The sequence below is a fragment of the Leucoraja erinacea genome, chromosome 2 (genome assembly GCF_028641065.1).
Source record: "Leucoraja erinacea ecotype New England chromosome 2, Leri_hhj_1, whole genome shotgun sequence".
Classification (NCBI taxonomy): domain Eukaryota; kingdom Metazoa; phylum Chordata; class Chondrichthyes; order Rajiformes; family Rajidae; genus Leucoraja; species Leucoraja erinaceus.
Window position 1 is genome coordinate 118,757,140 of NC_073378.1, and position 14,681 is coordinate 118,771,820.

Here is a 14,681-nt window from a genome sequence, read left to right on the forward strand (position 1 = left end):
TTAAGGTAATGACAATAGATTATAGAAATATGGGAGTGGGCCCAGAATATTCCAGACAAATAAAGAGCCAGCATGCTTTGGATCTATTGTGCCTTAACCTTCTGAACCAGCCTATCATGGGGGATGTTGTCAGAAGCCTTACTAAAGTCCATATATACCTACCATGAACTTTGATGTTTAAGAAAGAACTACAGATGCTAGAAAAATCAAAGGTAGACAAAAATGCTGAAGTAACTCAATGAGTGAGGCAGCAGTCAGTCTGAAGAAGGGTCTCGACCCAAAACGTCGCCTATTCCTTCGCTCCCTAGTTGCTGCCTCAGTCGCTGAGTTACTCCAGCATTTTTGTCTACCTATGAACTTTGATGTAGTCATTTGGCATACTGGGTCCATGCTGGCTCCCAGGCGAGCAATGAATTAGTGCCGCTCCTCTTATTCCCCTTGTACACCTGAAACTTATTCTTGCCAACACATGCTCATCAGCTTCAATTTGATTCTTCTTGCCAATCTTGTATACTAAGGGTTAGTTCGCAGTAGCAAATTAGCCTACCGGCAATATCTTTAGGATGTCGAAAAAAACTGGAGCACCCAGAGAAAATCTATGCTGTCCCGGAGAGAACATATAAGCACATCACAAAATGCACCCAAGATCAAGATGGCACATTGATCCCAGAATCTGAGATCAGCACTATCCACTTCACCATCCTGCCAACCCTTATACTATTTGACACCCGTTTAATATTTCTTATCGTCTAATAGTCATATGAATCAAGGCACTTAATGATGCACACTCACCAAGTAAAGTGACTACTTTTATTAAATTGATGTTTTTCTCAATAGATAGTCCAAATGGCCCATTACCAATGTACATTTGCTGTAATATTTTGTGGCACTTTCTTTAATAACAATACCAATGATGAAAAAGGGAGGATAGTTATGCCAAGTCTTAACTGAAAAGGTCATTTGAACAGTTTTAAAGTCTAATTCTATCCTATGAAGTAATTCAGCCCATCAAGTCTGCTCCGCTATTCAATCATGGCTGGTCTATCTCTCCCTCCTACCCCCATTGTCATGCCTTCTCCCCATAACCCCCGACACCACTAGATTAAAATTTAGTCAATAGTTGTTCATGTTGCCCTCATCAATATCCAAAACTCACCTCTATTAAGTGCGAGAAGGAAGTGAAGAGCAGCTACCAATCCCACCATTCCTTGTATGACTTCAGAATTTATGCATTCTACTAACTCATTTAAAAACGACCTAAAGACACGGGAAATAGTTAAGGTCAGCAGTGCCGCGTTGAAACTATGTTTAAAAACAGACACCATTTCAATGACAAAAAAAACATTTTACTGCAGATGCTGGAATCACAAGTTAAAAAACATATTGCTGGAAGAACTCAGTGGGTCAGGCAGCATCTGTGGAGAGAAATGTACTTTGATGGTTGTAGTAGTATTATTCATGAAGCTGGTGATGTAGGTCCTGTATGATGTTAGCAGCGAGAAGAGAGCATGCCCAAATAATTGAAACTCCAATCAGGATATATTTTACAGTGCGTCCGTACGAGTTTGCTCATGTTATTTGGTAACATGCCAAATCTTTACATTTCTAAGGCAGTAGGCATCCTGACGAGCTTTATTCCTGTTTATATCTACGTGTCTGGGACATGTCATCCGAGATGTCAATTCCCAAGAATTTGACGTTGTCAACTCTTTCCACCCTCGACCCACCAATGAAAACTGGCACGTGGCCTCTCTACTTCCCCTTTCTGAAGTGAACAATTAGTTCTTTAGTTTTGTTGGTCGTCGTTGATGTGGTCCTATGCACCAACTCGTTCCCACTTCAGAAACGGCCAAAAACAGTGGTGTTTGTTGGGTGAATTCGTTGATGGCATTGGAGCTGTACTTAGCCACACTCCTGAGTGTAAAGAGACACGAACAGTAGGCTAAGGGCACAGTCTTGAGAGACACCCGTGTTGATGGCCCGTGAGATGTCTGCACAGATCGAGGTTAGCCAATGTCAAAGGAAGTCAAGGATCCCGATGCAAAATGTGATACAGAGACCCAGGTCTTGAAGCTTGGTGATGAGTCGGAGGGGATGATTGTGTTGAATGCCAAGCTGTAGTCAACAAAGAGCTAGCTTGACATGTATTCTTGTTATCCAGATGGCGCAGAGCAGAATAGAAAGTCAGTGAGATGACATCTGCTGTTGATCTAGTGTGCTAATAGGCAAATTGAAGTTGTTCAAAGGTCAGTTTATTGTCACGTGTACCAATTAAGGTACAGTGAAACCCAAATTACCATTCTAGGTCATTTCTGAGGCAGTACCTGATTTACGCTATAACCAACCTAAGTGCATCATTACAGTGGATTTAAGTGCTCCCAGTTGGTAATAATGAAGCCAGGTCACCATGCAATTCTTGAACACCAACATAATTTATATCCTTTTGAAGTAGATGGAAACCTCAGACCGCAGAAGCAAGAAGTTGAAGATATCCTATAATGTTGTTCCTTCGCAACTCCCGGGATTTGGGTTTGATTTTATCCGAGTTATTGGCCATGCAGTTATTGACCACATAGGTTTCCTCAGAGCCCTCATTTCAGCTCAAAGATATGCTGGACGATTCATTTGCAACGGTAAATTCTCTCTTTGGGAAGATTTATCACAAAAAGAATCAAAATGTCATGTGTGAGAGAATAAACTGCAGTCGAGGACAGTCAGGAGAGAAGTGATATTGCCTGTCATTCAGAAATAAAGATGATGGAAATGCTCTGATGGGGGAAATCAGAGTGCGTAAATTGCCACAGAATATCCAGCCTCAAATACATTAGGTACAAGAGCATATTAATGTGGCCGATCTAATTATGCTTCAAGTGAATACTGATCCCAAGGTTGATGCTCAAACAGGTCTCAGTTATAGTAATACTATTAAAAGAGAATAGGTGATTAAACTGTCCGTTGTTAGAGGTCACTGCCTGACATGTGACCTTTTATTGACCCACATTTGAATGTTGTCCAGGCCTACCCGAATGAAGACAGGGACTGCAACATTGCTGAGGGATTGCCGATGGCATCGAACACTCCTGCTTCTGACCTTATGACAGGTCATTGAGGAAGCAGCTGAAGGGGGTTGAGTCCAATATACTGTCCTGTGGAGCTACCGCAAAATGTCCTCAAGAACCACAACCATCTTCATTTGTGCAAGATACAAATGCAACCATTGAGTATTTTGCCCTTGATGATTTTGGTATTACCAGGTCTTCATTGCCACAAATGCTGCCTTGATGTTAATGGCAGTCATTATCACCTTGCCCCTGGAATATTAACACACCAATCCACGTTCCACCCACGGTTGTGATGAGATGTGGAACGTGGTCCTGGTGAAACCCAATGCGGGCATGGGCAAACACATTACTGGAAAATAGGTTCCACCAAATAATACCATCCCAGGACCCCGTTCACTTTGCTGAAGATTAAAGGTATACCAATAAGCAGAAATTAGACAGATTGGATTTGTTCTGCATTTTATGAACAGAATATACCCTGGACATTTTGCACATTGTTGTGTTGTAACTATATGGGAACTGTTTGGCTAGAATCACAGCTAGTTCTAGAGTGCAGGGTTCAGCACTACTGTTGCATGGAAAAATAGCTGCTCATGCTCCCTATGGTGATTGATTTTAAAAGGAGCGAATAGAATTGTCTTAAGATTGGCTTCTGTGATGGCAAGGATCGCTGGAGGAAGGAATACAGATTTAATCACCCACTCAACCATTCTGGCTGAACAAATCTGCAAATGTTTCTGTTGTGTGATTAGCACATATGTTGGTTTTTACTTTCATTGAGAAGGGGGATGGATGTTCCTGAAGCCTCCTACATCGAAACATAGAAAATAGGTGCAGGAGTAGGCCATTCGGCCCTTCGAGCCTGCACCGCCATTCAATATGATCATGGTTGATCATCCAACTCAGTATCCTGTACCTGCCTTCTCTCCATACCCCCTGATCCCTTTAGCCACAAGGGCCACATCTAACTCCCTCTTAAATATAGCCAATGAACTGGCCTCAACTACATTATTCTGTGGCAGAGAATTCCAGAGATTCACCACTCTCTGTGTGAAAAATGTTTTCCTCATCTCGGTCCTAAAAGATTTCCCCCTTATCCTTAAACTGTGACCCCTTGTTCTGGACTTCCCCAACATAGGGAACAATCTTCCTGCATCTAGCCTGTCCAACCCCTTAAGAATTTTGTACGCTTCTATAAGATCCCCCCTCAATCTTCTAAATTCTAGCGAGTACAAACCGAGTCTATCCAGTCTTTCTTCATATGAAAGTCCTGACATCCCAGGAATCAGTCTGGTGAACCTTCTCTGTACTCCCTCTATGGCAAGAATGTCCTTCCTCAGATTAGGAGACCAAAACTGTACGCAATACTCCGGGTGTGGTCTCACCAAGACCCTGTACAACTGCAGTAGAACCTCCCTGCTCCTATACTCAAATCCTTTTGCTATGAATGCTAACATATCATTCGCCTTCTTCACTGCCTGCTGCACCTGCATGCCTACTTTTAATGACTGGTGTACCATGACACCCAGGTCTCGTTGCATCTCCCCCTTTCCTAATCAGACACCATTCAGATAATAGTCTACTTTCCTGTTTTTGCCACCAAAGTGGATAACCTCACTAACTGTTTAATTGTCTACCACCATTCACAACAAGAAGTGGTAGGAGTGCAGAGCGATGATTTATTCCACTGGCTGTAAAATTAAATTGAATAATAGAACATCTTTATCTTAGCTGCACGTAATTTCTCAGCCAGGCCAGTTTACAGGTCTAGAGTATCTTGAAAGAAAAGATACAGAACTTCAGGCTGTAATAAACAGACGAATGGAAAAGAAAATAGAGTATAAGAAATCTGGCATCAATATCAGCTCGAAAATCTGAATACTATGTTTATGTTGAGGGGGCAAGTGGGATGCAAGAAGAAACCGTTCTTAGAATGTCAACCTTTCCACTTGCAATGTGTGCCTAATAGTCTGCACTGTTGTGAGGCACCCATTGATGTTAGGGCATGCAGGTGCACCTTCCCTTGTTAGCCCTCATTGCTCCTGGCCACATGCCATCGAGCCCTGCAAAGGGAAATGTACAAGTTAGTGTTGTGTCATCTATTTGGATGGTATGGCTATCATGGTTGAATTTCTGAGTGTGAAGCTTTTAGTGTGCCACAGAGATGAAGAAGGAAAAATATAAACGTTAACAGCCCAGATTGATTCTGCTTGACCAGTGAGTGGTAAATTGAGCAGTGTGCGAGACAAGAGGTTAGGTAATGATGAATTGAAATGCAGTCAGTGATCTAATCTACTTCACCATAACCAAGCCTTGCCTCCTGACTTTCCACAACTGCAAATATCCATTCTCGCTGTCTTTCAAGTGTGCAGCTGAAGGGACTTGCTCAGATGCAGGACTACTCTCCTTGCTCCTCCCTGAGTATTAGTGTAATGTGCGACCTTGAAGTCCATTCTCTCAATAGTGTGCCATCTTTTAATATTTCATAGATCAGATTCAATTCCTACATCATTGTCAGTAATGACTCCAACTACAAAGTACCGTTGTTAAGAGGTGGAGGTCAGCTTTAAGCGGCAGAGTACAATATTAATTGGATCCATGCACTCAGGATGTTAACCCACACCTAGTCAAACAATTACATTCATGGTGATGTAGGCATGCTACCATCGTTCGAAACAACAGGTTAGGGTTAATGGCATTCTTCCTTCATTCGTGCAATTCAATCGTGTTCAAACAAAAAGAAAAACAGTAATGTTACCAAGAGGCAAACAATAACTATCCATTCACTAGTCACATCATTTATTAGTTTACGCTTACCTTATTACACGAGGGTATTTCATTACAATAGACAGCAAGTAGCTTGAAATTACTGGCAGTTCAGCAGCGGCTTCTGGTGGAGAAATATCATCCGCGTCCGAATTCTGAATTTGAAAACAGATGTTGAAGAATCAGATGCAAGAAGTAGTCTTCTAATTTCATAGTAACCTCTAAGTAACCATGTTCATGGCATCTATAACTAAACATTGAAAATAACTGAGAGCTAAAGAAACAGCAGATGCTGGTATCTTAAGCAAAACACAAAATGCAGGGGGAACTCAGCAGTGAAGCCCCTGTCCCACTTTCACGACCTAATTGGCGACCTCTGTCGAGTTTGCCCTTGACTCATACTTGCAGCATGGCCGTCACGAGGTTGTAGGAGGTCTTAGGTAGGTCGTAGCAGGCCGTGATGCTAGTCGTAGGTACTCGTGACATCAAGTAGGTCGGGAGGTTTTTCTAGCCTGATGAAAAATGTCCATGAGTAAAAAGGGTCGTGAATTAGGTAATAATAGTGGGACAGGCACTTAAGGCAGCATCTGTGGAGGGAATGGACAGTCAATGTTTTGGGTTAGGATCCTGATTCAGACAAAATCAGTCTTAAGAGGATCCCCTTCTGAAATGTCGTCTGTTCATTCCTTCCACAGAAGCTGACTAACTGGCAGAATTCCTCCAGCATTTTATGTTTTATCCAAAATGACATATTTTTGGTAACTTGGGGAGATCATTTTGCTTTCAAAGAAAATTAAACTATTACACCTAATTGATCAATTCTCACTGATCAAGACAGAAGCAATGTCTATGCACAATTCTCAAACCATTAAAAAAAAATCTACATATTTTAAACAATAAAGATACAGAATTACATAGGATAGGATATATTACTACAAACAGATCCAATTGCCACTATGATTTTTATAACTAAAACCAGCATAGAAATAAATTTTATTCAAACGCGACCGATGTCTTTTTGCATACATTGAAAACTTACAGGCAATTAACAACATTACAACGAAACAGATCATGGAAATTTTCCCTTGCAGAATTCACAAATCAATACCCAAAACTTTAAGGGAATAAAATGTGCTCTCAGGGAATTTGTGGGAGAAAAAAAGTAAATATTTTTTGTTGGCATATGCGCAGATGATGCAACCTTGTGTTATGGAAAATCGTGATACGACTGTTTTTGAGGATTGCAAGCATCCTCCGCTCACTCCATAATGCAGGGGTCACCTGTAGTTAGATCTTGTATAACATTATGTTGCCTTAGGTAATCCTCCCCAAAAAAGTATAGATTGCTTCCAATTTGACTGAGGAGGCCAATGTGGAAATCATACTCTTTCACTGATAAGGCTGAGATGCGCGATAATAATAATAATAATAATAAATTTTATTTATGGGCGCCTTTCAAGAGTCTCAAGGACACCGTACAAAAATTTAGCAGGTAGAGGAAAAACATGTAAGGGGAATGAAATAAATAGTAGAGACATGACTAGTACACAAAGTAAAGACAGAATTCAATACAACACAATATGAGGCAATTAATGCACATATGAAAAGGGAGGGGGATGTGGGGCTGGATAGGCAGAGGTGAAGAGATGGGTCTCGGGACTGGAAAATGGTTTGTGGATCAATAGAGCCTGGGAGCTGCCAGAAGGCTCTGTCCCCAAAAACTGCGGAGGTTGGACTTGTGGATGGAGAGGAGACTGGCTGATGTGGATCTGAGGGACTGTGAGGGTTGGTAGGGGGAGAGGAGGTCAGTGAGATATGCTTTGTAGGTGAGGATCAGGATTTTGTAGTTGATCTGGTGGGAGATGGGAAGCCAGTGAAGTTGTTTGAGGACTGGAGTGATGTGATGCCAGGATTTGGTGTGGGTGATGAGTCAGGTGGCTGCGTTCTGGACCAGTTGAAGTCAGTTGATGTAGGTGGAGCTGATGCCAAGGAGAAGTGAGTTGCAGTAGTCCATCCAAAAAGGCAGGATGAGTCTTTCAGCCTGTGAGAGAGGGTTGAGTTTGGCTGTTTCGGAGAAAGATTTTTAATGACTGGCGGATGTGAGGCTCAAGGGAGAGGGTGTCCTCAAAGAAAGGTTGCGGGCCTGGGGAGATCACATGGTGGCGTCGATGGTCGTTGGGGTTATTGATTTTGCTGAGTGTGGCTTTGGGGCTGCTGTTGAGTTTGAGGGAAATTATGTTGCATCCAGGTTTTTATAGCTGACATGGCAGTTGAATGATAGATCTGGGTGTCGTCAGCATAACAGTGGAAGTCCAGGTTGAAGTGGCGGAGTATCTGACCAAGGGGTGTGCCTGGGTATTCTGTGCTCCTTCCACTACTTACATTCCTGATGCATATACTCAAGGTTTTCAATACTTGAAGTCCACCATAAACCAACAGCAACAAAGAGACCTTTGGCTTCTATGCCAAGAAAGATTTGATGAGAATGACCAGAAGAATCAAGAAGCTAATTATCCACAGAAACTCCACCATTTTTCGAGAGAAAATAAACTGTTCTACTAACTTCCTGTGGCAGAGATCCAGTAGAATAGCCATGTTCCAAAGAAGTGATGCAGGAAATACCCATAAGAGGCTCAGCAACTCAGTAATAGTTGCGATTCTTCAGCACTGTCAGGCTTAAACACACCAGTCCCTTGAAATCCAAGAACATAAATGAACTAATCGAGAAGAGTAAGAGTCAGCATCTGCTGAAAAAAAAGGCCACTAAACTATGACAACTAGCACCCTCAACTCCATTTCACATGGTCCATTCAGTCCTAAGTACTGCAATTCCTGACCAAAAAGTAATCAAAAAAGATTTAGGGTTACTATTGTCACATGTACGGTGAAAAGCTTTGTTTTGCTTGCTATCCAATCATCTCAGTTATTACTGTACATAAATACAATCAAGCAAAATTCAAGTGCAACAGCTAGAGCGAAGATAGATTGCAGAATCAGTTCAAGGTTTCAAGGTCAGTTTATTGTCACATGTACCAGTTACGGTACAGTGAAATTTGACTTACCATACAGCCATACTAAGTGAAAAGTAACAAGACACACAACCATGTAAAAGTTAACGTAAACATCCATCACAGTGGATTCCACATTCCTCACTGTGATGGAAGGCAATAATGTTTAATCTTCTTCCTCTTTGTTCGCCCGCGGTCAGGGCAGTCAAACCATCCGTAGGCGGGCGATTGAAGCCTCCGTCAGGGTGATCGAAACTCCAGTGTTGGGGCGGTTGAAACTCTGTCCGTGGCATGGAGCTCCCAGTTGGGCTCTTCTTATCAGAGACCGCAGGCTTCACGTTGTTAAGGTCAACAGGACCCGCGGTTGGAGCTTCGATCCCCAACAAAGGGACCACAAGCTCCACGATGTTAAAGTCCCGCAGACTCCCACTGCTTGGAGCGCCTGTCGGTCTCCAGGAAAGGCCGCCAACTCCACGATGGTAGGCCACAGTAGGGATGGAGATACAATACGGGGGGAAAAAAAAATCACATCACCGTCGAGGTAAGAGATTGAATGAAAAGTTTCCGCCAAACCCACCACCCCCCCCACATAAAACAAACCAAGGAACACTAAAATATACTTTTTAACACATACTAAAAAATAACAAAAAGGACAGACAGACTGTTGGCGAGGCAGCCACTTCTGGTGTAGTGAAATACTGCCAAAAAGTCCAATTACACAATGAGGTAGGTAGGAGAATTGGGACGATAGCAGAGGGGAACAAGCTGTTCCTCTCAAGGTTTGTGGGTCAAAAAGTCAAAGAACCAGTGGCGGCCATTGATCAAGCATGTGAACCAACAAAATACCAGATCAAAGGGAGACTACAGATTTTTGGCTGTTGAGTAAGGCAACTACTCGTGGATAAAAACTGTTTTTATGACTGGCTGTGGCAGCTTTGATAGTCCGGAGTCATCTTCCAGAGGGAAGTGATTCAAAGAGTTTGTGGCCAGGGTGAGAAGGGTCAGAGATGATCCTGCCCGCTCGCTTCCTGGCCCTTGCAGTGTACAGTTCATCAATGGAGTGAAGGTTGCAGCCAATAATCTTTTCTGCTGATCGGGCGATCCGCTGCAGCCTCCAGGTGTTGTGCTTGGTGGCTGAGCCAAACCAGACCATGATGGAGAAGGTGAGAACAGACTCTATGATGGCCGTGTAGAATTGGACCATCATTGTCTGTGGCAGATAGTGCTTCCTCAGCGGCAGCAGGAAGTTAGTAGTTTAACATTGGAGTTCTTGTCTATGTGTTCCAGAGATGAGTTCTGCTGTGGACCTGTTGTGATGGTAAGCAAACTGCAGTGGTTCAAGGCTGGCTGGGAGGCTGGTGTTAATGTGCACATCACCGGTCGTTCAAAGTACGTTAGAGCCACTAGATGGTAATCACAAAGGCATGTTACCGTACGTTTCTAAGGCACCAGGATAATAGTGGTCTTCTTACATCAGATGGGAACCCTAAAATGGGAGAAGTGAGGGATCGAAGATATCCACGAATACCTCTGCCAGTTGGTCCGCACAGATCCTGAGCCCACGGCTGGGGTTCCCTCCAGGCCAGTTGCTTTCCACGGATTCGCTCTCAGGAAGGCCAAAATCACGTCTGCCACAGTAATCAATGGTACAGGAGCACCTGAGACTGATGGGTGAATGACATCCCTCCATTGGCCTTCCATTCAAAGTGTAGAATGCCTTGAGATCATTGTTGCCTGCAATATTGCCTGATTTTGTTTGATTGCTCTTATAGTTTGCAAGACTCGGGTCTCCAGCTTGGTCTGGAATTCTCTCTTGACATCTTAATGGCTCTGTGGAGGTCATAGATTTCTTGAACTGCTGGGGATCATTTGACTTGAACACCGCAGACCTGGACTTCACCTGGGAGTGAACCTTGCAGGTCATCCACAGTTTCCAGATGGGGGCATAAATATAATCTTCTTTGGTACACAGTCCTCTACACAGTTGCTGAAGGTTAGACACGGAAGCTAATATCCCAACTAAAATGACCAAATAACAAAACCTTGGAAGATGACCATATTCCCACTGAAGCTTTATATATTTGTTTTAATCGGGGTTTGGGGACTCATGATAATTCATTGTTCCATTTACTCAACGCAACACAATCTAGGTAACACCACTCAAAGAGGTTGCACTCATCTGCAATTGCAAAAGTACATTTATAAATAGATTACAATTTCCAACATCTTTTTCTGGCAGTAAGGGATAGGAAGTGGTGGTTTTAATTTATACAAATACTGCTTTACAGTGGAAATTAGGCAAGAACTTAGTTTCGATATACAGCTATGAAACAGGTCCTTCGGCACACCAAATCTACACTGACCATCCATCACCTGTTTTATATTAGTTCCGTGTTATCTCACTTTCCCATCCATTCCCTACACATTCAAAACAGTTTTACAAGACCAATTAACCAACAAACCCGAATGTCTTTGGGACATGGGAGGAAACTCAAACTCCCGGTGAAAACCCACATGGTCACAGGGAGAACGTGCAAACTACACACAGATAGTATCTGAGGACAGGATCAAACCTGGGTCTCCAGTGTTGAAGCAGCAGGTCTATTCGCTGCAGCATTGGACTGCTCAACTTGAAAAGAGGCTACTCGTAGCCACATTGGTTTACATGCACAATGGGATCCATTTATCATCGTCACATGTACCAAGATAGTGTAAAACATTTGTTGAGGGTGCTTGCCAGGCATGTCATATCATACACAAGTGCAATCCTACCCTTGCACGAGTACAACAAGTGGTGCAAAAAGAGAAAGAATTGTACAGAATACAGTGCTTCAGCCACAGAGAAAATGCAGATAAAATAATGAAAGCTAGATTGAAAGATCGGGAATGCATCCTGAGCATGAGGTCCATTCAAGAGTCCGATAACAGTGGGGAAGGAACTGTTGGTGAATCTGGTGGTATGCGTTTTCAAGTTGTACTTTTGGCCCGTCAGGAAGGAGGGAAAAGATAAATGACCAGAGCATGAGTGGTCCTTCATTATGTTGGCTGCTTTCCCAAGGCAGCATGAAGTGTAGGTAGAGTCAATGGGAGAAGGCTGGTTTGAGTAATGAACTGGACTGCATGTACACATATTTCTGCAATTTCTTAAGTGTTACAATTAATTTCCTTACAAGCCATGCCCTGGAGCAGCTTTCAATCATTACAATACTCTCCTGCAACTTTCTCCCTTTCGAAGTGAGCATAGAAAACAATGAACACACCCAGATGCGGGGCACCGTTGTCATGCGCTACTACCTGGTATTGCTTTATAGGAAGTAATGGCATACAAGCTCTGCTACTGCTGCCTATTATCTGCCTGATGTTCAGTTTATACCGAAAGCATCTTTTCGTTTTCTTGATGTCTTTATTGAGGTTGGTCCCAGACGTCATATGTGACCCTGTATCGCTAAACGTAAAACTTGAATGCCTGAGATGTCATCCTCAGTACGTTATGGACCTCCTAGTTCATCCAAGGCTTCTGGTTAGGGAACACTCGGATGGTCTTGTGGGAACACTCCTCTGCACATTTCCTTATGAAGTCGTTAACAATCATGGCATATTCAGTCAGGTCCGTTGCTGAGTCCTCAAACACCGCCTAGTCTACCGATGCCAAGCCGGCATGAAGTCATTCCTCTGCCTCTCATGACCAGCTCTGTACAATCCTCAGCACTGGAGTACACTTTTCAGTCACAGCCTACACACAGAAAGTAGGAGCACAACCAGGTGGTCTGATTTTTCAAAGGGAGGGCTTGGGGCAAAACGATAGGCATATGTGATGGTGAAATAGCAGTGGTCGAGTGTTAGATCCTCTTGTGTTACAGATGCGCTGATGGTAGTATGGAAGATAAACAAATGAACTCTCAACAATCAGGAAGATTGTCAGATTTTCATGTGGACTAAGATGATAGATGTTAATGAGTTTATGTGGAAGAATGAGCAGGTTGGGGCAACATCACTCTACTGAATTCTTGTGACTTTATTTTGCCCAATGGGCCACAATTTGTCAAAATAAACCACAGGGTGTGCCTGACAAGCAAGTCACCCATGACAATGAAACCCTTCTTCAGACTCACCTTTTTTATAGCATAAACAGTTTCAGCCAGCATTACAGCCAGAAGTGTTGAGAGCATCTCTTGATGGATAGATTCATGGACACCATGCCAGTTCTCAACAGTGCTGATGAATTCTCCAAGAACCAACTGAATAGAAGACAGAACCTTCACAAAAAAGTCACATTTCTATTATTTGAGTGGACGTCTGAATGGTTCAAAATAGAGTTAATAATACACTGGCACAATTAGTCCCATTTAATTTTGCTCTGACTTTGATTGATCTAACTGTTCCATGCTGTTTATAATTTTTTCATCTGTACAGCACCAATTCATTTTGGCCCCATCTGAACAAATTGCTAATTTAACGATTTTTATGAAGTTAATTTTGATTTAATTAATAGTCACCACACTCCCACTGTACTTATATCTGTGTTCTGAAATACCCTTTGTCCATTTTCTGTTAACTTTCCATAGTTTGTCTTTTCAAAATTCGATTAAACTTTATTGGTTTATTAACGACAGCTATCTCATCATAAATTGTTCAACTGAAGCAACCTAGTTCACCACATTCATTCTTGTGGAGCATTGAGGCCTACTTTTAGACGAACATCATGAAAAGCACCATCAATGCAAGACTATTATTCCCCTGTGTAGGAAGGAACTGCAGATGCTGGTTTAAACCGAAGATAGACACAAAAAGCTGGAGTAACTCAGCGGGTCAGGCAGCATCTCAAAATCATAATAATACTTTATTAGCCAAGTATGTTTTGCAACATACGAGGAATTTGAATGTGCCATATAGTCATACCATTAAAAAGCCACAAAACACACAAAATACATTTTAACATGAACATCCACCAATGACTTCTCCACATACCTCGCTGTGAAAGAAGGCGAAAAAAAAGTTAAATCTCTTCCCTTCTTTGTTCTTCTGCGGACGGGGCCTCGAGCCTTCCGTTAACGGGACAATCTTGGCTCCTGTAGTCGGCAGTTGGGCCCTCCGTATTAGGGCGATCGAGTTCCTGCATCGGGAGGGGATGTCAGCTCCTCGTGCCGGGCGATCGACCCGGATCGGGATGGGTCAAACCTTCTGCGTCGTTTGGAGCTTCCCGACATTGTTCTCTACCCGAGACAGCGAGCTCCTCGAAGTTAAAATCAGCAGGCCGCGGTTGGGGCATCGATCCCAGGCAAGGGATCGGCTCCGATGGTAAGTCCACGTCCCCGCGGTGGGGCTCAATGCAAGTCCCGAGCAAGGCTGCCATCTCCATGATGTTAGGCCGCAGAGCAACCGGAGATACGATCCGGAAAACAATCGCATCTCCGTCAAGTTAAAAGACTGAAAAAGTTTCCCCCAACCGCCTCCCCCACATAAAACAAACCAGGGAACATTAACACAAACTTTTAAAATACACTAAAAATGACAAAAGAGATGAAAAGTCAAGACTGTTGGCGAGGCTGTCATTCTGCGGCGCTCCCTGGTGGTATCTCTGGAGAAAGGGATTAGATGAAATTTCAGGGTCGAGATCCTTCTTCAGACTGCTCTGGACCCAAAAAGTCACCTGTTCCTTTTCTCCAGAGAAGCTGTCTGACCCGCTGTGTTACTCCAGCTTTTTGTGTCTATCTTCACTATTATTCCGCTATTGTTTCCCTAATTGTTGCTTTGCATGGAAATATCAGAAGCTTGAAAATTTAAATTAATAACCACATATCAAATAAATAATTTGACAATTCACTGAAAATTATAATCAACCTCG

General features: G+C 42.9%; 1 protein-coding gene across 1 annotated transcript in view; it reads right to left on the reverse strand.

The window, feature by feature from the left end:
• Positions 1-14,681, reverse strand: part of ncapg2 (non-SMC condensin II complex, subunit G2) — a 71,360-nt gene that overhangs the window by 1,777 nt on the left and 54,902 nt on the right. The window contains exons 24-26 of the mRNA XM_055664553.1: positions 12,949-13,092; positions 5,880-5,983; positions 1,157-1,257 (exon numbers count right to left, since the gene is read on the reverse strand). Coding sequence (XP_055520528.1) covers positions 1,157-1,257; positions 5,880-5,983; positions 12,949-13,092 — 349 coding nt within the window. The remainder of the gene's footprint in view (positions 1-1,156; positions 1,258-5,879; positions 5,984-12,948; positions 13,093-14,681) is intronic.